This window comes from Micrasema longulum, unplaced genomic scaffold (assembly GCF_059751315.1).
Source record: "Micrasema longulum isolate JH-2025_06_02 unplaced genomic scaffold, ASM5975131v1 h1tg001243l, whole genome shotgun sequence".
NCBI lineage: Eukaryota > Metazoa > Arthropoda > Insecta > Trichoptera > Brachycentridae > Micrasema > Micrasema longulum.
Window position 1 is genome coordinate 260712 of NW_028278430.1, and position 23668 is coordinate 284379.

The window sequence follows — 23668 nt, forward strand, 5'->3', positions numbered from 1 at the left end:
GCAGTGTGCAGACCTAACATGCATTTTTATAGGTTTCTATAGTTGAATTCGTCGCATAGTGGATATGTGTAACATGGTTGGGCGCCCCTTAAAACATGTTTTCGAGGCAGTTGGTGTTTTAGTGTGTATACTTGAATTTAAGTTCAGTTTGACGGCGGCAGTGTTCAGTGGAAAGCATGGAAAGTTTTTTTTTGCTGTTTAACTTGATTTTTTTTAGGTTTGTTTTGACAAATATTGCTATAATTATCTTTGTTTATTAGTTTTTTGTACAATTAGTGTATTTACTAATTGTTCAGTATGTGTTTTCTGTAGTTCGTGGGAGATTTTTTGCTTTAATTTATAATATTTATTTCAAAGAAAACAGTATCGCTTTCGTCGTTTCTGCAGACAGTAGATGAGTCAGTAAATGAGGGAAATATGATGTTCATCATTAAACAGTCGACACGTTACAGAAAGAGGTGCAGATTATGATGCGCGGAGAGCACAATTATTTTGAGAAAGTGGTCAAGAATCTAAGCCATTCGAGGCCAAAAAAGAAGATGATTAGGACTATGTGCCAGAGGAGGATGAGGTGGAGGTTGAATTGGAGGTAGAATTGCCCGGAAGCGATGATGAAGTATAATGGAAGTATCCTGCAACGGTAGCCGAAACTTTAGAACGAATCTGACTTAAATGGGATAGCAAAAAAAAAACGATACATATTATTTCCTTATAATTATGTTAAAATGACAAACCATTTTTCTAAGACAAAAAAAGTGTCAAGTAGGCCCATAGAATTAAGAATAGTCCAGAAGGAGCGTAGAATCATATTTGAATACATCGGACTGTGTCCAATAATCCCCTCACTATGCCCCACTTTCGCCGCGGATTCGCGATGTCACCGCGTAATGTTGCGCGATGGGAAAAAAATAAATCATAACACAAATGTAAGGTAAAAAAAAGCAATCTGTTAATTTCTCTCAAATTTTATTGTGCATGCGTAAATATTGATTGACACAACAGAGTAGATAAGTAAAGGGTCATTTAATAATAGTATTAAATTAATGAACTTTAAACTTAAAATATAAAACAAATTTTATTTGATGTAAAACAGATACTTTTATATCATCTTAAATAATATTTGATGTTTTAAAGATAATGTCGGTCAAATGTCCACCACAGAGTTGTTTAATCCGAGGTCCATTTTTTATTAGTTCTCTCATTAGATGAGCAAAGTAGGGTAAAAAAAAATACTACCCTGGCAACAATAACGAAATTTCCATTTTGTTTCTTCGACAATCTGACAAATGGAAAAATAATTAAATTTTTAAGTAACGCATTTGCTACTTAAAATTTCATTAGTTTGCTAATTACACATGAAATGTGATACCATCATGTTTTTTTAAGATCCTAGCAGTATTTCTATACTTTAAAAGGACATAACATGGAATCGTTGAATTCAAATCAGGAGTTGCGTACTGAGCGACATCTACAAAGAAACTAATGGGTCAAAACGTAAACCTACTCATTTATGAGTAGTTCAGTCGCCTTCTGTTTGATGTGCGTATGCGGTTTCTGGACTATTCTTAATTCTATGGGTAGGTCATAGATGCACTGGATGAATGGAATCGAGTACATGGAAGCATATTCTGGAATCAGAGGTGGTATAGATTGGAGCAGGTTTTTCCTAATATCTGTGTCAAGATGGCAGGTAAAAGAAAAAGATGCATTTCAAAAACTTTATGTTTATTGCATATGGATAAGAAAACCACAGGTTAATTTGTCTTAGAACATACACATCAAGTTGTTTGTCAAAAAAGAATTAAAAAAAAAAAGTTTGTTCCTTGAGACAGGTGATATGAGTGATTTAAGTCAAATTTATTATAAATAAAATTTCATGAGGTAGGAATGTCAGAATAAATAAGACAGAAAAAGGGGTACATGGAACATTACGTAAGTTCATATTTTTTTTTATATATAATACACTTCCACTCGTTTGCGAGTGATTTTAAAAATTCAATTATTACAAACTTTTATGCTGTTCATATTTTGTGTTAGTTATTTAGATTTACATTCGTATTTATTTTTGCATCATAACAGGCCAGAAGTGCCAACAACAGTGGTGAATTTCAGCACAAAACACCCAGGTATGAGAAAAATCACATTTAATATTTGTGTTCTCACCGGGAATCAATCCGAAAACTTTCATGCAAGTGTCTTAGATATTACACCATTGAGGTAGCCAAATATAATTAATGATAATTTGGATTAAATGATTATTATTTTAAAGGGAAATATACATATAATACTAACCCCAGTTGTATTAGTTCAAGCTTTTAAGATAAACTATTTTGTTTTTAATTCATTAACTTCAGCTAAAATCAAATCAAATCCATAAGTAAGCTCTGCTAGTTTAGTTTCTAGCTCCTCATTTTTATGATGCTCTGCCAATAATTTGAGATTAACTGCATTAAAGACACCAATTGGTATGCATTTGTCAATCTCTGCAAGTGATTTCTTTGAAGGGCGCGTGGGAATAGAACGGCGGGGGGAAATTATAGAGTCGGTGGATTGTTGTGGGCGATAGGTTGTAGGTGGCAAAGGGGAAGAAAAAGAAGGTAAGATTGTAGGATTGTTAAAGTCAATTATATCAGGTTGAGAGGAATTTTCATTACCTAATAAAGTTTCTGTTTCCAATGTTAAGTGAGTAGATTTAAGATTTTTATTAAAACCGAACAGTTTTGAACTTATTGAATCCAACTTGGCTGTGGCTACTTGTAGGTCTCTTTTAAGTCGAACATTATCCATTTCCAAAGATTTCAAGTCTATATCACTGTTTAAAAGATTATTATTTTTCGGTGATATGGTGATGGTGTTAGCAAGTAGCTTTAGAAGCTTATCTTGAGTCTCTTGTATTATATCTTCAACTGCTTTTTTACCGTACACATTTTCTGTACAAGGATTCCCTTTCTGTTTAGTGATTCTGACTAGTTTCCCTCCCTTTGTTGTTCTTATTCCAAGAAGTAACTTGTCTGATCCTCCCTCTAAAGCCATCGCTGATATTTGGTCTCCAATCTCCTGTATTATTTCAGCTTGCACTTTATCATCAACTATATTTAATGATTCAGTTTTTATGGCAAATACATTTCCGAATCTTTCGTTGTGTGAATGAAATGCAAGGATAAATAACTTGCTGTTCTCAAAGTCGAAAGCCAATTGATTAAAGCTGTGCTCTCCTGTGGTAACTATTTCAATTTCCTTTTTCGATTCACTCTCTGACATATATGTGGTTCCATCAGCTGCGTAATATGTATTATCTAGTTTATCAACAAATTCATCCCAAGGTGATATAATTCTCTTGGCTGATACCGGGTTTAGTGTGCTATTGGAAACAAAAAATGTTTCTGACTCTATGGCTACAAGCACCTTTCCATTTACATATCCAATACGCTTTGGTGGTACATTAGTTTCAATAACCATATCACACATATAGTAATCAGAACAAATTTGAATCAAACTGTCTTTGCACTGACCAGTTTCGGAATCACCAAAGCAATTAGTTTTCCATGTATTTTCTGTAACATCGCTTTTACCAACAGCGAGTTGCAGACAAATAAACAATATTATTGAATTTGTGGGGTGCCAATATTTCAGTTTTCTCAATGTCATTGTAGGGAAATATTCTGGAAGAAAAGTTGTATGGTACTGGTTACATCGTCTCAATGGTGTATTGATTTAAAAAACTAGAGTTGAAAAGATTCAGTATTAATTGAATTAAGTATTATGCTACTAAAATAAATTTTTAAAAAATTATCAATTTTTATGCAAAGTCCTATTTAATAAGCACAATTAGTTTTAAAAACAATTGTTCCTGTGATCATAATATGCAATGTCAACAATGATCATTGTACCATGTACATCTATGTATTCTAGGATAATATTATATTAGTAAAAATGGAATTCCTAAACCATACATAATTTATCCTTGTTGATCGATTTGGTGTTTATTTTGTAGAATTCCATATTTAAGCTTATAATATAAGAAATCAAACACTGATTTGAGTCTAGTGAACACATTATTTTATTTTTACAAATATAAAAATAAAAATTTCGTGACAATTGTTTCACCTTGTAAGGGTATTTTCGTTTGAACACACACATTTGTTTGAGTGTTCAGTAGACTCAAATCAGTGTTTGATTTCTTAAATTATAAATTTTTATAATTTATCCTACTTACATAAAAACGTAGAATATCGAGTTTTGATAGATCATCAAACTAAACAAACCGTTTCGATTATTTTATTACCGTTACTATTCAATAGTAAAATAAATTAATAAAAGCAAAAATATGAAAACATTTTTTTATATTATCAATTCATTTATTTTTAATTATCTATTATTCAAAATTATTTATGTTGATTTCATTTTCACTTGACAGATTTAAGCTTTTAAAATACATTTTAAAGCAACAAATTATCTGGTAGACTCCCAAAAATCCTGGACCAAGTAGTACTTAGTACTATTATTGTAGGAACTATCTTGTCTTACAAGATTAATGAAAATAAAAACATAACTGGTTATTCATTATTCGATTATTTGTTGATAAATTATGCACATCACTACTGACTGGAAATGGAAAAGGTTATTATAGTCCTTAAAATATAGCTGCTCGGGTTTCCTAGGAAAACGGTGCTGATATCTAGAATGACATTTGTCAGAAAAAGTGACAGTAGTAACGTCAAAGGAGTTATTTATATAGGCACACGAAAAATCATTCATATCTGGCGTGTTAATTTATTTATTTAATACAATGCTTGACACATAAATTAACATTAATTTATAAAATCAGCTTTAAAACTAAAAAAAAAATAACCTAATTATTAACGCCGTTCTTACAAGGTTACATCATTTTGCAAAAACGTTAGAGATGGGACAAATTAATCAATGTAAATTGATCGAATAAAAAAATAATTCATTTGATGTTGTTCATGAAAAAAGTATAAATGTCTTATTTTTGTGAATAATTGTGTTAAATACACTATAATAGCCTTGTTTTAGCGTTTTTCTATCAATTTTCGGAAGCAGAGTTTCATGATTGCATGAAATAACTGATAAAATCGATTTGATCAGTGATCAGTAATTTCCATCACTTATTTATTAAATTATTTATTTATTTATTCATTAAAAATTACTAAACTAAATATTTACGAACTTATTGAGGCTTTTTAGGTTATGCCCGTGTCAAGCCATAATAAATAACAATAAAAATACATGGTAAATTTAATTAGATCAAATTATAAAGACATAGAATAACATTAATTTAATGAAATTAGTTTGACAGCTGTCTTCTAATCAAGCTATATTTGAAGGACTATAAGTTTTATAGTAATACTTGTTGTGTTTTTGTCTTCATAGAAAAAATGCAGTTGTTAGTTGTTAGTAATTTTTATAATTTAATCTGATATAAATAATTTACCTTGTGAAAATTTAATATTTTGTCTAAAAACATGTCATTGCTGCAAGTGTGCAAAGAATAAACTGTTGAATTTTTATGAGAGTCCATTTAAATTTTATTCATTGCCAAATTATTAGACCATCTACAGGGTGAGCTAATAATGAGAACATTTTTATCAAAGAGTTTCATATAGACAGTGGGTTTATTTTAATAGATATCACTTAATAAAGTACTACAATAGTATTACAAATATATTACAACTATCGGTTATTGATGAGTGTTTTTATAATTTTTGTAAAAAAATTTTGATGAAACTTTAAGTTCAATTTTTTGTTTGCTTATTTCAGCATTGTGTTTTTCAGGTAAAAAAAAGTTTTTATAAATTCTCATGTGAGTAAAAATAAAATAAACTAAAAAATCTGAAAAATGTAGGCATTCAACATTTCAGAGTTTCCTAGTAAGGAATAATAACTACTGAGTTTAAGACAAAAGGCTTCGAAGCACAATTTCGGTCAAAGTAGTTTTATTAGTTTTAATTTATTAAAGATTATGTATAATATTAGAACTTAACTATAAGCACCTGCTGACGAACTGCATTTTATGCAGTTCACTAGGACTCGATAATTTATATGTTAATTTTTGTATGCTTTTGATAAATAAAAAAAAAAAAAAAAAAATTGTTTTTAATCAATGACATGGGTCTCATAGATATTATGGTAAAAGGATCGCACCAATAGGTGTTTGCGGTTTAAATACTTTTGTTAGAACATAATCATATAATACCTATGTAATTGTTCAATATTTAAACTAATGAAAATGCTTTTTCCGCACTTATTGTGTTTGGAAGCTTTTATCCTGAACATACTGTATCATGATGTTTCTATCTGAAAAAAAAAAAGGAGTAAATATGTTCACCAGAAAAACACATTGTAGACATAAAAGTATATACATTTAAATAAATGGATAATATTACAATGTTAAAAATGTAGAATTTAATACATAATATTGACTTTAGTCTAAAGAATACTTTTCTATATCTTTGGATATTCTAGGATAATTACATCTTAATGGTCAACCTGTATCTAATTTATTAAAAAAATTAACCAGTTACAAAACCACTTCCAATAATGGGTATATTGAATTTTAGTGAGACTATTAAAATATGCACACCCAGTGTCTTTAAAATAAATCATAATTGTACATAAATTATTAAGTAGTTAGGTACCTAGTTAATAAAACAAGTTTAACCCGGTATAACTATGGTGAATAAACAAATCTGCGGTGAATAGTAATGGGTATAAAAAACCCGATAAACATTGATTAATTTATGCCACACAATATTTATTTTTCAAATCAATTTTTATGGGAGGTTCATCATCATCATCATCATCATCATCATTCCCTTTCCGGACCTAATGGTGCATAGGACACTGCATTGCTACACCAATTGCAGCGTATCTTGATCTTTTTTGTTACATGAAGGTAAGTTGATCAGTCTTACGCATCAGGTACCAGTATAGGGACTATGAAATATTCTAGTGAAAAAATACCCTTTTAAATAATATTTCATATCAACCATGTCGGAAATCAAACCCGAGACTTCTTGCATGGTAGGCAAATGCGCTGACCATTACACCACGAGGCCGAGAATTTATGGGAGGTTAGCAGTATAAAAATGACCTTTTCCCATTTGATCTGTCACTGGAAATTTTATAGTTTAGTTTTTTAAACTGAAGTGAATCAATTACAAATAAATAATATCTATAAGTTAAAAAAAAAACATTTTTAAATGAAAAAAGTAAATGACTTAGTATTATCAGTATACCGGTAAAACCCTCTAAATGCATTATTGACTTAACTGAAAAAAATCTTTTTGAATTTTTGACTCAAGAAAAGTTTTTACATACTCATGAAACCATTTTAGTTTCTTTAAATTGTTACAATGGATGAGATTTCGAAAAAAAATAATATAGTCAATGGAATCAATGGTTTTCACCAGACCATATGAAAAAAGCCTCATAGGATTTTATTGGCTGATAAAGCTGGAAAAATTACTTGCATTTTCAATTTTTTACATTTAGAGGGTTTTATCAATATACAGATATGCCAAATGGTAGGCTGACAAATTATTTAACACCATTTCCATTATATCATCATCATCATTCCCTTTCCGCACCTAATAATGCATAGGGCACTGCATTGATACACCAATTGCAGGGTTACTTGATCATTTTTTGTTACATGAAGGTAAGATGACCAGTCTTACGCTTCAGGTGCCAGTCCAGGAACTATGAATTATTTTAGTGTAAAAACATATTTTTAAATTAATATTTCATGTCAACCATGTGGGTAATCGAACCCGAGACCTCTTGCAATCGTAGATAAACGTGCTGGCCACTACACCGTGAGGCCGATATTTCCATTACATAGGTGTATGTATAATGTACGTTGGGCGTTGGGCGTTGGAGGGTTAAAACTTTAGTAGCTACAAATTACTTTATAAAAAAAGAGTTAGTTGTTAACCTTGTGTATGTTTTCAATAAGTTGAAGATGTTGAGTTTTGCAAGCTGTAAATACAAAAATGAAACTATAATTTATTTTAGAAACCGTATCTGTTGGTTTTAAGCAAACGACAAGATAGAGAGTCAAACCATAATAAAATGTTTCATGTTATTTATAAATAAGTCGTCTTATTAATTCTAAACTATCCCAAACGCCAAAACATAAAATGTGCAGGAGAGTAATTTTTACAATTTCACAAACGGTACGTTCCAAAGCTGGTATTCCGAATGCATTGACTGCGCGCTATAATGCGTATTTAGTATGTAAAACGCACTATACGGGGCGGGGCTATGATTGCGTTCGAAGTACCAGCCCAGAGTATTGTTAACGCCATGATATTTTAAAATGGTTAAAAGCAACTAAGGATAAACAGAAATTATTGAATGGGTAATTTAAAAAGTATTGCATTTTTGGCATTTAAGATATATAGTGTATACACAGGAAAGGAATTTAATAGAGAATCATATTTTTAAAAAATGTATATATATTTGCGTTATGATATCCTCAAATATTTAATTTTGAGGGCAATTTTCAACAGGTTGTAAATAAGTCACTTTTCGAAAATGGGAACCAAGGTGGGGGAGTGGGATTCGAATTATCGACCTTTGAGCCATGAGTCTGAGACATTAGCCACGGGATCACATTCTGTAAAAATTAGCATTTTCGAAAAGTGTCGTTTAGGATAGTTCTGAATTGAATGGACGAAATATTGTACCTCACCATATTATAAACATGTAGGTATGTGTTATTTTTATGAATTGTCATTATGTACCATAAAAATTACGTAACTGAAATAAATTGAATCAGATTATTGTTTCTTTTTCATAAAATTATTTTGTTTTTTATTAACAAAAAGTCATCCCAGAAAATATATTGTTTATTAAAGAATCATACTTTTCATTTGACTGGAAAAGTCTGTAAATATAAAAATAAATCATTTTAACCACCTATGCAGAGCAGTATTCAAAAATAAACAGGAATAATTAAGTAAGTACTTGGATAAATGCATGTTTAACCTCTCCAATGAAAAAATGAGTGTCCGGGTGGATTAAGAATACAGTTATCCATGTAAAATAGACCAGAACCCTGGACAAGTGTTTTCAACTCGATGGTTACTCTCGGGTAAAAATTCACAAAAAGGAAAACAAATGGAGACAAGTCTGCCATGTGGTGTGGTGGTTAGCACGTTTGGCTATAACATTTGAGGTCCTGAATTCAATTCTTGGGAGGGTGGATGTGAAATATTGGTTTTTAAGGCGGTTTTACAGTATAATATTGCATTTTTCCTTGAATGGCACCGGAGCTTAAGATTTTGATCACCTTCTATGCAATGAAATTGATCAAGATACTCTGCAATTGGAGTACCGATGCAGTTCTCAATGCACCCTGGGTGCGGATAGGGAAGTGATGATGAGGATGAAAATATTGAAATAACTGCTATTATTTGTATTATTTGCTTACTTTCTTTCATATTTTGTCTATGATTTTATATTTTATTTTGAATAAAGCAGTTTTAGAGTATGCTGATTTCTATTTTCCATCACCTCTATGCGTCTACCTAGCCTTTATTATTTTGGATATACCTCTCTAGCCGCATTGAACTTGCGGGGACATTTTTGGAAGTCACCTAAAAAGTTTAATATATCAACCGGTCATGGGTAATATTAAACACACATAATAAGACATTTTTGTTAGTTCTAACCATTCCTATAAAAAAATATACTCGAATTTTATGTTATGGGGATCCTAATATTAGGGGATTCGCTGCAGCTACAAATATTAAACTAATTATTAAAGTACGAAAAGGAATCATAAAATATAATATCAAGGTGCCAAAAAAGCCCCATAGAGAGAAATTTTTAAAGCCTTTGATGTGTCTGAGATATGCCTAATGTATACTAAAATCATTATTCTAGACATATTTGGAGATGGACATTGTTATCCCCCTGCTCATAAACATGAATTTATAACAAGTTATCTCCCTGCTCATGAACATGAATTTTTTAACAAAAGTTATCTCCCTGCTCATGAACATAAATATAAATATAACAAGAGCAAGAAATAATATGATTAATGTTTTGAGTATATCCAAATGTTTGTAGTCAGGCAGGATTTCCTCCCTAAGGAGTTATTTAAATCTAAATTTGTTGCAACAGAGAGAGAAAACATTTTTGAGAAGGGATATGGAAGTCTAGGCATTTACACGACTTGCGACCTGTCATTGGCTGCATCCCTGTACATTTGGACGTACTAAAAACATTGTCGATTAAATTAACTGGTATAAGAAGTACAGAAATTTAAAAACTGTTTTCAGGCGTTGCCTAGTAGGTGAAATGGCTCAGCCGGATGAATCTCACCCACGTGATAAAGGTTTCAGCTCTTTTATTCTTTATTTCACAAAAATCAACAGATAGAAGAGTAGAGGCAATGTGGATGTTTAAACATATGCAGAATTGCGAATGTTACACAGTATGTAAATAATATCATTTTGTCAACATTCCCCTGTTTAATACAATATTTGGACAAAGGTCCGAGGATTATTTTTCCGCCAAATTATTTTATTTGTTTCTATTTAAAATTTAATTACCTAACTGATAAGGAATTATATTTCAAAAGAAAAATCAAAATCTGGGTGATGAAAATTAAGATAGAAAAAATAAAAACAATATATGAATGACATGTGAAATGTGAAATACGTAAAAAAATAAAAAAATAACGCTGTACCTACTGTCCTCCCTATAACAGGTTTCCTTAATGAGAAGAACTTTTTAATTCATTTCGTATAAAGAATATTTGATATGGTACCTTTGAAAAATTTTAAAATCATCATGAACAAACAAAAAATGATCGATACTGCCTGTTGAATTAAAGCTGGCGCGTTCGCAAAACTCACACAAACACATTAAAAAAAATTACAGGATGTTGATTTAAAAAAAGGTCATATCAAATTTTAACCAAATGTGCTATCTTTTTTGTTTATCAATAAGTGTGTATACATATTTTCTCCAATGTAATTTGCACTGTGCATAAAAATTACATTGTATTCATTATCATTATAATGAACACAACATATGAAATAAAAACATACTTTTTTGAAAAAAACAAAAGGGATTATTAAAAACATTTAATATGATATCTAGATTTTGAAAATCAATATTCTGTACATTAAAAATGTTTTTGTGTAAGTTTTGTGAAAGCGCCAGCACTAGATTATCGATCTGAATTGATTAAATGAAGAAGATAATTAAATGAAAATATATATTTATTGCTGGAACCGGGTTGTGGTCCCGTGGTAGTATTGTGGACTCACGGACCAAATGAGCTTATTCACAGATACTACATACTACACAATGCGTTTGTGTAAGTATTACGAACGCGACAGCTTTAAAAAATCCACCAGTACCAGTTTATACCCTATCTTAAGATACTATTTTTGTTTATGGCAATATATATTTTTTCTATGGCAATGATTTATTTTTCGATAAACGTCACATGTCAAATTTGAAACGATTATTATTTATTATACACAATATTATGACTTGTAAAACGCTGGTTTAATAATTTAGTGTTTTCCTGAAATAGGGTAATTAAAGTAATATAAAAATAGTATACTATTTGGATAAAGTTTGATTTAATTTTAATCACAATATTTTAGTTTTTTAATGCATTGATGTTAATTTTCGTGACCCATCATGTTTATCATATTTAAAGTGAAATTTTAATATCATCGGTTGGTTCTTAGATAAAGTATAAGTAGGAAATTCTCAGTAACTGTATGTTATCTTGAAATAGTTTTGACTAAAAGTGGCAAATATGTATTACTGTTTGCTGATTATGACTAGTTCTCTTTTATTCTGGTGTGCAGATACCTCTAACCCTCATATGCGGGCAGTCATGAAGTTTCATTCAATTTGTCGGGGTGGGCTTTACCCTAGATCACAAGTGAAGAGATTTGATGTTCCCGAAGCGAAGGTCTCTTGGGATATAGACTTTCCAGAATACAACCCACCAGTTTATAATTCTCATACCTTGGAAGGAAAATCATACGCCGATCCGGATATTGGTAAGTTCTTAAAAGAGTAACAAGAAAATATTAGTAAGTTTTGTAATTGGGAAAGTACCGAGTAAGAAACAACAGAATTTCAAAAACAAAAAGTAGTGATGACCACCACGAAATGAACACGATTTTCCGGTAATGGGTAGTTGAGAAACTTTCGCCAAATATGGACAATACTCCAAACATAGCGTCCAATTAACCCTACCCTTACTGTGATAAAAAAAGCCACCCTTTACGGTGCTGTGTAGTCGAGCGCCATATGTCCTGCAATATGACGCATGAAAGTAATTATGGTCTTTTGTCAAAAGTACCATCTCAAAGAAATTTGTATTTGTATGAAAAAATAAGTTGGAGTAATCAGCTAGTTTCTTGGCTCACCGCAGGCGCTAGGCGCGCTTTATTAATATTAATATTTATATGAGGATAAAAATACAAACGGTGGAAGTTATTAAAATAAAATAGTAATTGTTTATTTGTTTTTCTGTAAATAAAGTTACAGTGAAACATTATTATGGTCAGTCAAAAATAATTGTAAGCTGCGCATAATCACTTCTATACACGGTTCGCCCCTGGTCAATGCTCATGCAAAAATGAGAGATTTAAAATCTGAAAAATGAAATATTCAAAGGCAATTGCTTCAACTAACTATATTTGAAGTCAAAAGTGATGATATTTGAAATATAAGGCTAATGCTCACAATACGAGCTGATGGACTACCCTTAGTGAAACTCCGAGAGCAACTGGCGTTCTGTGGCAGTGTGAAATTTTCTCTCTCGCTCGCGAATATATCTATAGCCTCGAGAGTAAAGATGTTAAGAGTGTTTGAGACAGTCGCATATTCGGTACCCTTTTACTTCACCGCCGCAACAATACGACACGTTGGATGGTGCAATATTTTCATTGTAACGGTGATTTATCTCAGATTTATGATAAAATGCTCTTCTGTGCCCAACAAGTATTTATTATTTAATTATTTCAAACGTAAATGTATAAAGGAAGAATACCAAAAATCTTAACCTATTTATTATTTTTATAGAGATATTAAAGTTATTCGATGCAATGTGTACTAGCTACCAGTGGCGTGCGTTCCAAAAAGGCACATAAACAGTGCAGTACTAGAATTTCATTGAAATAATAGCAAAAAATAATATCAAAAATATTAGTAACTATTTTTAAAATTTGAAAAACGCGCCAGAGATAACTATGTACCGATCAGCACGCCGCTATCGGCCTGGGTCGGGAGAAGCACGAACTACAAATGCTTTTTTCTTCCAAAGGAACATAACGCGATGCGGTAACGAAATATGTATGTGTGGGTTTTATTTCAGTTGTAATTACGCGTGTATGTGTAAGCTAGTAGGCAGTGCTTTTTGAACGTTGGTAGGTACATTGTTTTAGAAAGAACAAACGAATACGTTACTGACATCTAGCGTTTTTTTTATTATTATTTAATAAAAGACAATCATGTCGAATAAATAACCTCAAATTGGTTTCTGTTATAATTATACAATCGAGAAAATTTTTGTTTCGCATTTATTTAAAAAAAAAATAATAAAAAGATAATTTTTTGGAACTTATTGATTTGGTAGCTAAATATATCGTATCTTAGAAAATCACTTGCAATTGTCTAGTAGTGCATTTACGAGAATATCTAATAGAGCCCAAAATTATTTAATTTCGAGTGTAGCAACCGTAATAAATGAAAATATAAAAATATTTAAAAAAGGATTTCGTAGTAATATATTATATAAATTATATTTAAAATAAGAAATATGTTAAATCAATTTAGCATTTATTTTTGATATTTGATGTAGCTTGGGTAATTTCAATATTAACTACCTACAGCATAGTGATTCAAACTAATGTGACTAGTGAAGGAAACTGTTTGGTAAGATTGATTAGGTACTTATACTATATAAATCGTACTTTTTTTTCTACTGCCTATCCTAGTTGAAAACTCTGTGCACGCGACTGCTAGCTACACATCACCGGGAAGGGAGAGTTAAACAAACCACCAACTCAAAATAACAAGATTCAAGAATTGCGTGAATGGCTGTTAGCAAACAATTAATTGTACCTACCTAGAATGCAAAAACTTTTTAAAATTGAGATTATTAAATTGAATTAAAAGCCCCTAGTGCATAAAATTCACAATCTTCTTACACAACATGGTTACCTATTGTTCTCTATAACTCTAGTAATACGGTTGCCTCCATACCACTATGAACCAAATCAAGCTGATTTGGAGCTCGTTTAAAAGAGAAGTAAATTAAAAGAATGTTGTAAGGGACAAATCAGAAGTCCCACAATTTACTATCACTTCAGTGTCACCACATTGTGGCCACGTCATCCATTTAGAAGAAAAATATGATAAAATAGTTGATTGTCGAAACTTACATGACCAATCCTTTTTTTTCTCTTAATAATGATACTGAATCGGACTCAGACTCTAGGACAGTTAAGGTTGTGATTATGTTCATATTTCAAGCATCGATTTAATTGATCACACCTGTTTTATTTTTTATTTACTGTGATATTTTTTTATTCAATTATGTATTTTATGTATGTAAATAATAAAATGGTATTCAAATAATATAATTGTATTTAAAGAAACAAGAAGCTTTTGTTAATTTCCGGAGATGAGTTCTCTTAACTAAAGGCAGCTTCTTGGTAATATGCTATTTTCATTCAGGTATTGATTTTTTTTTACATTCCGAATTTCAATTGGATAGGTTTTTCATTCAATATAAAAATATTTAAAAAAATCACATTCCGAAATTCCATAGGATATCTGGGAATGTTTTAGTACAACCCTAAAACACACTTCAGTGCCCTCCTAGTATGCCAACTTATTCTTGTGAGTCTGTATGTAATCTTATTAAAATATGTCAGGACTGATCGTAATATTATTTTAAAAGATATTTAAACTTGAATTATTTGATGCAATTTTTAAAAACCTTAAAATATTTAGGTGATGCAATTTCTGTGACTGCTACTGTATGTGTGAAATTGTGTTCCACCGAAAAGTCTCTAGACTTAAGTGGAGGGTAAAATTATAATATTATGTATCTTTTAATATAAATATGAGGAAATTACTTGATGTCAGTAGTAGTAGTTGAAATATCTATAAAATTCTTTATTAAGTTGTATTTTGAAGATTCTCAATCCCTTTGTTATAGGAAGTCTCAATTTCAATCCTAAATGGAACAGCCTGGACAACGATGTGAACCGTGCGAGCTACGAAGGTGTCTACAGTCTGGACAGTACGGGGTATCCCGTCAACCCGAGGGGCAGGACGGGGTTGAAGGGGCACGGGCTCCTGGGGCGATGGGGCCCAAACCATGCGGCCGACCCCATCGTGACCCGCTGGAAACGGAACAAGGATGGAGAAATCATGAACAACACTACCTCTAATAAGTAAACTACTAATTAAGCAATTCAAAATATTCTGGACCGCGTCCAAAGAAACGGTCGTTTGGTATGCAATGGATCTACTGCTGGTTTTGCCACATTTTCTTTGTACGTTGCCATTTTTAAATTAAAAATTACCTACTGAACTCTGATAAGAATGTTACTATCTCATCCGTGGGTAACAACCCTTTTTTTTTCTATGGCCATGAGGTACTAACTGTCAACGCAAGCGCATGTAATTTCCCTATCACCGTGCGATTACTTTTAAGATATTTAAGTGTTTGCAAAAAATAATTTTGGATCCTTGTACCGCACAATAATTGTTTATTCTTGAAGTTCAAAACCCCACCATGTTGTCGTGCGCATCACTTAATCACAATCAATTGCCTTGTTTACCCAACATCCAATAGAGCCCCGTGAGAAGAAGTTCAAAGTTTATTAGTTTGTGTTATTGAATTAATTTGAAGTTTTATTTAACAGACCTATTCTACAGTTGGTGGTGGTGCAAAGAAGAGACAATAAGGAGTGGGCACTTCCTGGAGGAATGGTAGATCCGGGAGAGAAAGTTTCCAATACAGCTGTCAGAGAATTCTTGGAAGAAGCCACCAACTCCCTTCATATGACAGATGGTACAACTTATTTTATTTATTTTTATTTATTTATTTATTTACACCTTTTATCAAAATACAATTTTACGTTCACTTTGCCCAGCTAACAAGGGTACATACCCCGTTCCAAGCTAGGCAATTACATTGTAATATATGATAATAGTTAACAAATTAATAGAGAGCACAGACAAACAAAATATAAACTTATTCGTATACACATTTTGATACATATACATACACACATACACATATTATACACATATATATATATATATATACACACACATATACACACACACACACATACATACACCCATGCGCATACACATACATACATTCATAAAAACATAGACAATTTATTTATGTGAAACTTCATGGTTGCCATCTATAAATATATTTTTTAAATTATTCCTTATTTTCATATTTTATTTTTGACATCCAGTAAGAATCTCCAATCCGTGGCATGCATCAACTTTTCTGACTTCCTACGACCAATCTCATGAAAGAGCGATTATTGTAAATGCTATTTTATTTTCTGTTTTAAAAAAAAGGTTGTCTACGTATAATGTACTCAGTAATTCTTTATCTTTGTTCTGTGTCTGGGCAGATAAATAATATAGTTTTGTGTGTGAAATGTGTGAAGACGAGTGTTTTCAAACAGAAATGTGAATTTGGGCATTATAAACATCAAAAGACTTACAGTCAACTCAATTTTTGACTACCTCTTATTCTGCCTATGTTTGAACATTCATATATCTCTCTAATCTACTGATTTTTGTGAAATATTAGAGGCAAAACCTTTATTAATGTAAATGAGATTCTTCCGAATGGTTAATGTTACACAATGTCTAAAGTGATCACTAAGACTAGCTTTGTAAATGCCTAGACTTTAATATTCTTTTTCAATTTAGTGCTCCATATTTGTTGAAAAATATCTGATCTTGGTAAAATTCCTCCAGGGTTAAATACAGTACTTGTCCATAAAGATTTGGATATATGTATATACTCAAAATATTTTTGATGAAACAAATTGTTAAATTTTCCTTAATGAAAATAAATTATTTCAGATGAAAAGCTGATGTTGGATTTATCGCTAAAAGAGTTCTTTTCCAAGGGAGAAAAAGTCCTCTGCACCTATGTAGATGATCCCAGGAACACCGACAACTCTTGGATGGAGACAACGGCATTTAGTTTCCACGATGAGTCTGGAGATACCTTGAGATATGTCGCATTGACAGCCGGAGACGATGCAGTCGGAGTCAAGTGGATAGATCTACAGAGAGATGTCCAACTGTATGCCACTCATAGAGATTTTGTGGAAAAAGTAGCTCAGGTTAAACATTGCCACTGGTAAAAATGCTAAGATTTTGAAAGTCACATTTGTCTAATTTATGACAAACATATTTAGCCTACATCACCTATTAATCAAAAAGTTTCAAGAATTTTTTCGGAAAATTGTAAATGTAATTTTTTATTCATTAAGATCAATATTGTCCCCTTCAAAGTAATCCATATGGACTGTAACGAACTTATGCTAATGTTTGATCTACTCCTTGAAACACTTTTGGTACTCGATTTTTAGTATGGTCTTCAGAGCCGCATTGATTTTTCCGTTACTTCTTCCGAGCTGCTAAAATGTGTTTTTTGGGTCAGATCAGGTGAGTTTGGTGAAGTCAAATAATGGCATTGTGAGATGGTGTGTTATCGTAGCGCAAGATCTATGAGTTGGATTTCCACAAATCTGGTTTATGCTCTCCGCAAAAACTTAAAGATATACATAATGGTTTATGAGCTCACAACAGCGCAACTTTTAATGTCATAATACAATGAATTATTTGGTGGGAATGTTAATGACAGACTTACCAACCTAAATAAAAAAAAGAATTAAAATTGGTGGAACGAGAGCGCCACAAGGTGATAATTCCCAAAACTTTTTGATCAAGGTACGCCTTTGACTAGGGTAAAAATTTTTACGAATTTATGAAGATTATCTATTATGAATCACATGTACATGATGTTTCAGTTTGAATAGATTACATTGAAACAGGTATAAAAAATACCTAAGTATACTAAATATTAGAGTTACGGGTATTATTTTTTTGTATTGTCCGCTTCGTGGTCTAGTGGACTGCTTGTTTGTCTACCATGCGAGAGGTCTCAGGTTTGATTCCCAACATGGTTGACACGAAAGGTCTTGTGTTTCTGTCTCAATGACTAGGTACTCTCGATCGGAGATAAGTCCACCTTTTAGTGTAATGGCTTGCGTGTACGCCTATCACGCTTGCCACTTAAACCAGCGAATGGCAGGTCATAAGCCCTGTAAACGACTAGACTTTCATATTCCCTTCCAAAAAGTTCCCCATCTCTGTTGTAATATGTTTTTTTATTATTATTATTTTTTTTTATTTTGCACCACAACAGGCCAGGAGGCCCAATTACAGTGGTGAATTACATCACAGAACACCCAGGCTTGAGAAAAATCAAATTTTAATTTTTGTGTTCTCACCGGGAATCGAACCCGGAACCTTCCGTGCGTGAGTCAAGCGTCTTGACCACTACACTACGGAGGCCGCCGATGTTGATCTGTTTACATCACATAGAAACAGGGCATAAGTTTTCCTTTGAGCCAGTAATCTTAGAGAGACTGAAGAGTCACCAAACTCGATTAGTAAAAGAAGCTAGCGAGATTTACAAACACTCTGACAATATAAACAGAGATGATGGGATGTGATCAAAAACATCCCCTTACCCAGCAGTAATGATATCACATAAAAGCGTAGACGGAAATGACGCAGATTTCAGATTAACAAGCCACATATAGCAACAACTGCGACGAGGTACAAATCCTAAGTACATACATATATCCGCACAAATAATATCTGAACGTCGGAAAAGAGTGCAAAAAACACAGCGTAACAACCCAGAATCCATTGTGCATATTACCTCTATTTATTATCATCACAGTTACCAAGTTTGTTTGTGCAAGCATTTATAAATATATAAAACTAGCAAGTAAGGCGTCTATTTTCAATATCCACCATCTTAACCAACTGAAAACTAACTTCCTTCACTGTTTTAGTCTGAGAACAATCTGCAAGACGTGTTGGGATGTTTATTGTACAGCGGATTTTCACAGAGTTATCCAAAATAATAATAAGACAGCCCTCTTGTACTTGGGTTTTTTTAAAGCAAGTAAGGCGTCTATTTTCAATATCCACCATCTTAACCAACTGAAAACTAACTTCCTTCACTGTTTTAGTCTGAGAACAATCTGCAAGACGTGTTGGGATGTTTATTGTACAGCGGATTTTCACAGAGTTATCCAAAATAATAATAAGACAGCCCTCTTGTACTTGGGTTTTTTTAAATTCCTATACCTGTATCAAAAGCATTACATATTTATCATTGAAAGTGCACACTTTCTTTTATTTGTTAACTTATTCTCTAAATCATGGCATATCATCGCTTACATTATAACACTATATATCTAAAAAAAAATGTTTTTTCAATTATTATTTTATTTCTGTTAACTATGTGTGGTTACATATCACCACGTGATTTAGATAAATCTGAGGAACAATCTTAAACACAATTTCTGTTGATTTTCATTGGCACGCTGATTTCAAAACTGTAGTTAATTTTCTTTTATCATGTCAAGTTTTTTCTCGGCAGCTTATCTTAATTTGAAATTTTTACTTTCATATGTGTGTTTTCCGTTTGGTAAAAGAATGTCACTACTTGCGTGAACACAATTAGACATACAGTAACTATGTATAGATTTTGTATGAATAAAATTATTATCTTTGAACAGTGTGCAGTGAAACCTCTATCTATTATTCCTCAAATAATCATTTTCCCGGATGGGTCGTTTATTTCTTCCAACTCCAAATTAATTTCATACAAAACACACAAAAATAGATCGCATCAATCGTTTCTCTTTCCATCATTTTACCGCATTAATGGTTTGAATGTTAGTATGCACATTTCGTATGACTTTTGGGACAAAGGGAGGATATCCTTTAACTTAAACGTTGACGTGGTAGACAAAAGCTGGGTTCATTTTTGGATTCAGATGCCAAAAGTTAGTCCAAAACATGTGTCGGATCTAAGTCAACAAAATTTGTGTTCGATTACTGATCCAAAAATGCCCTTATATAGTGTATTTCTTTTTTAAAAATGGGCATTTTTATTCATTAAACCAGAAGCATTTATTCTGTCTGAAAACCTATCAAAATTGAGATACGCGGTGTTTTAATGTAAGCGACAATATGGAGATGGTGGATGTTGAAAACTAAGGATTAAATATATTTTATGACTGTTAAAAAAATTACATTATTTTTAAAAACAAGTCAAACATCCTAATTCAATTAATGAATCTTATTTATATTTAAGATTAGGCTTGCAACTAATTATTTGACAATGTATAAATTAATCATTAATTTGTAATTTATAAAATAATGTTATTTTCAAAAGCTTGCGATTTTATTTTATCTTGCATTTAATAAAATGTTCAACTTTCATTTTTGCGTTACTAATTAAGAAACTTCGATTTTCCACTCAAAATTAGACTGCACTCGATTTGTGGTTTTATATGTACAGCAAATATGGATCGTACATTAAATATTGATTTAGTTTTAATAGATAGATCAACCCCAAAAGACAAAATAATCATTAGACAGTTAAATAAAAAACAATAATGCATTTTAAAAATTAGTTAATGTATTTTTATTAGATTCTTTTTATACACATCTATTTTTTAAGATTTAGATAAATGTCAAAAAAGCCACTTATAATTTGGTCTTGCCAGCGTTAAAATCAGTTGTGATTCCAATTTTTACTGTTTTCTGTTATTTTTTGACGGCTAACGTATTTATCATAACCTGATATTGCTGAGTTTACAGTAGGATATTTAGATATCAATTTAGTGTACAAAAAACAATATGCCTTTCTTTATGACATGATGCCTTATTTTCAGAACTGTGCTAAAAATTATATTTTTTTAGATAAAAACATATTCAAGACCATTGCATTTAATGAAGCATTTCACAAAAATGATGTATGTAATAATTAGAAATAAAGTTTCGATTCAATTAGTGTCTTATTATTTTTAAAAACCAATCAACTCTTTATAAGTATAAATGGTGAGGTATAAAGAGATGTACATATCTTTATAGTAAACTTTTCATGGTGAATATATTATCATTGTAGTTGTACACAGAAACCGAGACAATGTTGTCAAACCTACGCCTCAGATATTAGTTCAAAGAAAATGAGTAAAAGTAATTACTGTAGGTTTATATTGAGCCTTGAAGTTTAGTAACTTATTACAAGTTATTAGTTGGTGTTTGCTGTATAAACATACTACATACATGAGTCGCGGAAGATGGAGGGTGTGATTCTGTGGGGGAACTCTTAAAAGGTTGTTTTTCATCTTTTTTAGCAGTATCCCCAAAAATATTACTTCTATACATTGACATATAGATATGGTCTGAACTCTAAAAAATGATGATACTTAACTTATGCCCAAACGCTCAGACATGCCCAACGTGAATTTAGTAATTCGTTGACGTTTAGAATCGCAACCAAAATGCCTGCTTGAATCATGAAAGCACGTAAAAAAACCTTTTGGAAAAACATTGTAAAAAGAATTGTGTAACTTTTCATTGGTCAATATTTGTTCATGAGTGATTAACAAAGCTTAAAACAATTCATATTTAAATATAAACATTATTTTTTGGAAAATAATGTTTATATTTAAATATGCGGCGCAATTGCGAAGCTTTTATTAGTTACAGGGATGCACTGATAGGAACACATTTTTAAAATATAATAAACGTTAGTCAATATTATTTGAGCATTGCTCAAAATCCAGTGAAAACAAATAAATGGGTTGAAAATATAAGGAACTTAAGGAAAAAAACTGATTGGGATCCACCAAAAAGTAGTAGCTATGGGTACGTTTTTGTGTCGTTACTTTTAAAAATATTTTTCTCTATAGGGCGCGTTTATGTATTAATATGTAGGTTCTATAGCAAAAATTTATACAACTAATCAGAGTAGACTTACTTTTTCAATTAAAAAGATACGAGACAGGCAAAATAGCGCTTACAAAATCAGAAAAATATTGGAGACTTTTAGTCATAGAACACAGCAAATATGTTATTGATTTGTCAATAATATCTACCAACATAAATCCACTTTATTTTGTATGAAGTGTTATAGGCAGATACTACTATATTCTATCTATCTATCTATAGTATATATCATAGAATTAAGAATAGTCCATAAACCGCATACGCACATCAAACAGAAGGTGACTAAACTACTCATAAATGAGTAGGTTTACGTTTTGACCCATTAGTTTCTTTGTAGATGTCGCTCAGTACGCAACTCCTGATTTGAATTCAACTATGCCGTGTTGTGTCCTTTTAAACTGTAGAAATACTGTTAGAGTCTTAAAGAAACAGGATGGTATCACATTTCATGTGTACGTAATTAGCAAACGAATATTTAAGTTGCAAATGCATTACTTAAAAATTGAATTATTTTCCATCTGTCAGATTATCAAAGAAACAAAATGGAAATTTCTAATAAGCATATAAACAACGAAATCAGAAAGCACAACGAATAACAAAATATTCACAAGCACAAAAATAGTGAGAATGAAGGTACAAAAATAACATTAAATTAATGATATTTGTAAACAAATAAATAAACTAATGAAACTTAAATATAAATTTAAATAAGCACTATCAGAAAAAAACCCACCAAAAACCTGACAGCAGATTTTTTTCCTGGTTACTATATTAATGAATTAAAATTTCGTGCCGGCCTCGTGGTGTAGTAGTCAGCGCATCTGCCTAGCATGTAAGAGGTCTCGGATTTGATTCCCGACATGGTTAACTTGAAATATTGATTTAAAAATGTGATTTTCACGAAAATAGTTCATAGTCCCTGGACTGGTACCGAAAGTAAGACTGATTATCTTTCCTTTATGTAACAAAAACATTATAAAGATATACCGCGATTTGTGTACCGACGCAGTGTAGAAAGGGAGTGATGATGACGATGAAAGTGGAATTAAACCGAACGCGTAATCTTATTATTATAATTAAAATGCAGCTCCACCAAGAAATGTTAGAAGAAAAACTCAATTCAGGGGTGATATTCCAAACGCTCTCGCGACCGTAGAAAACACTTTAATCTCGCGTATTTTGTATGTTAAGCATGTATTTTGTGTGAATAGCATCGCAGGTACATTGAAACATTTATGAGCCAGTTTCAACTTAAGGCTGTAGTCTGGTAAAACGCACGCAAAATTAGGAAATCATACGATTTTGCCATTTTAAAACGAATGTTTTTTTTAAATTGCGCAATAATAAAAAAACTAAAAAAAATTTAGATAAAAACAATAATTTTTAAAGGTATTTCTGTTAAAAAATACACTAAAAAGTTTTATGTAACTAAGAATAAACGTTTTAACTAAAATATTTTAATAAATATATATATTTTTAAGTATTACCGAAGGCATACTTTTACGTAGAAATAAAAGAAAATGTCACAAAAATATATGTGATTTAAAATGCTTGTAATTCT

The 23668-nt window shown here is 31.4% G+C and overlaps 2 protein-coding genes across 4 annotated transcripts in view; one reads left to right on the plus strand and one right to left on the minus strand.

Moving 5' to 3' along the window:
* Nucleotides 1-140: 140 nt before the first annotated feature.
* Nucleotides 141-21162, plus strand: LOC148276313 (ADP-ribose pyrophosphatase). Of its 3 annotated transcripts, XM_088234453.1 has the most exons (6): nucleotides 141-217; nucleotides 10311-10366; nucleotides 11862-12059; nucleotides 15233-15470; nucleotides 15945-16093; nucleotides 17140-21162. In XM_088234453.1, the coding sequence occupies exons 1-6, from the start codon at nucleotides 177-179 to the stop codon at nucleotides 17424-17426; spliced, it is 969 nt and encodes a 322-aa protein (XP_088090579.1). In that variant the 5' UTR covers nucleotides 141-176; the 3' UTR covers nucleotides 17427-21162. The 3 variants fall into 3 exon arrangements, with proteins under 3 accessions (XP_088090579.1, XP_088090580.1, XP_088090581.1); XM_088234454.1 differs by lacking the exons at nucleotides 141-217; nucleotides 10311-10366 and adding an exon at nucleotides 11457-11579; XM_088234455.1 differs by lacking the exons at nucleotides 141-217; nucleotides 10311-10366 and adding an exon at nucleotides 11462-11769.
* Nucleotides 255-23668, minus strand: part of LOC148276314 (uncharacterized) — a 60258-nt gene continuing 36844 nt past the window's right edge. Inside the window, exon 3 of the mRNA XM_088234452.1 lies at nucleotides 255-3662. Coding sequence (XP_088090578.1) covers nucleotides 2326-3662 — 1337 coding nt within the window. The 3' untranslated portion in view covers nucleotides 255-2325. The remainder of the gene's footprint in view (nucleotides 3663-23668) is intronic.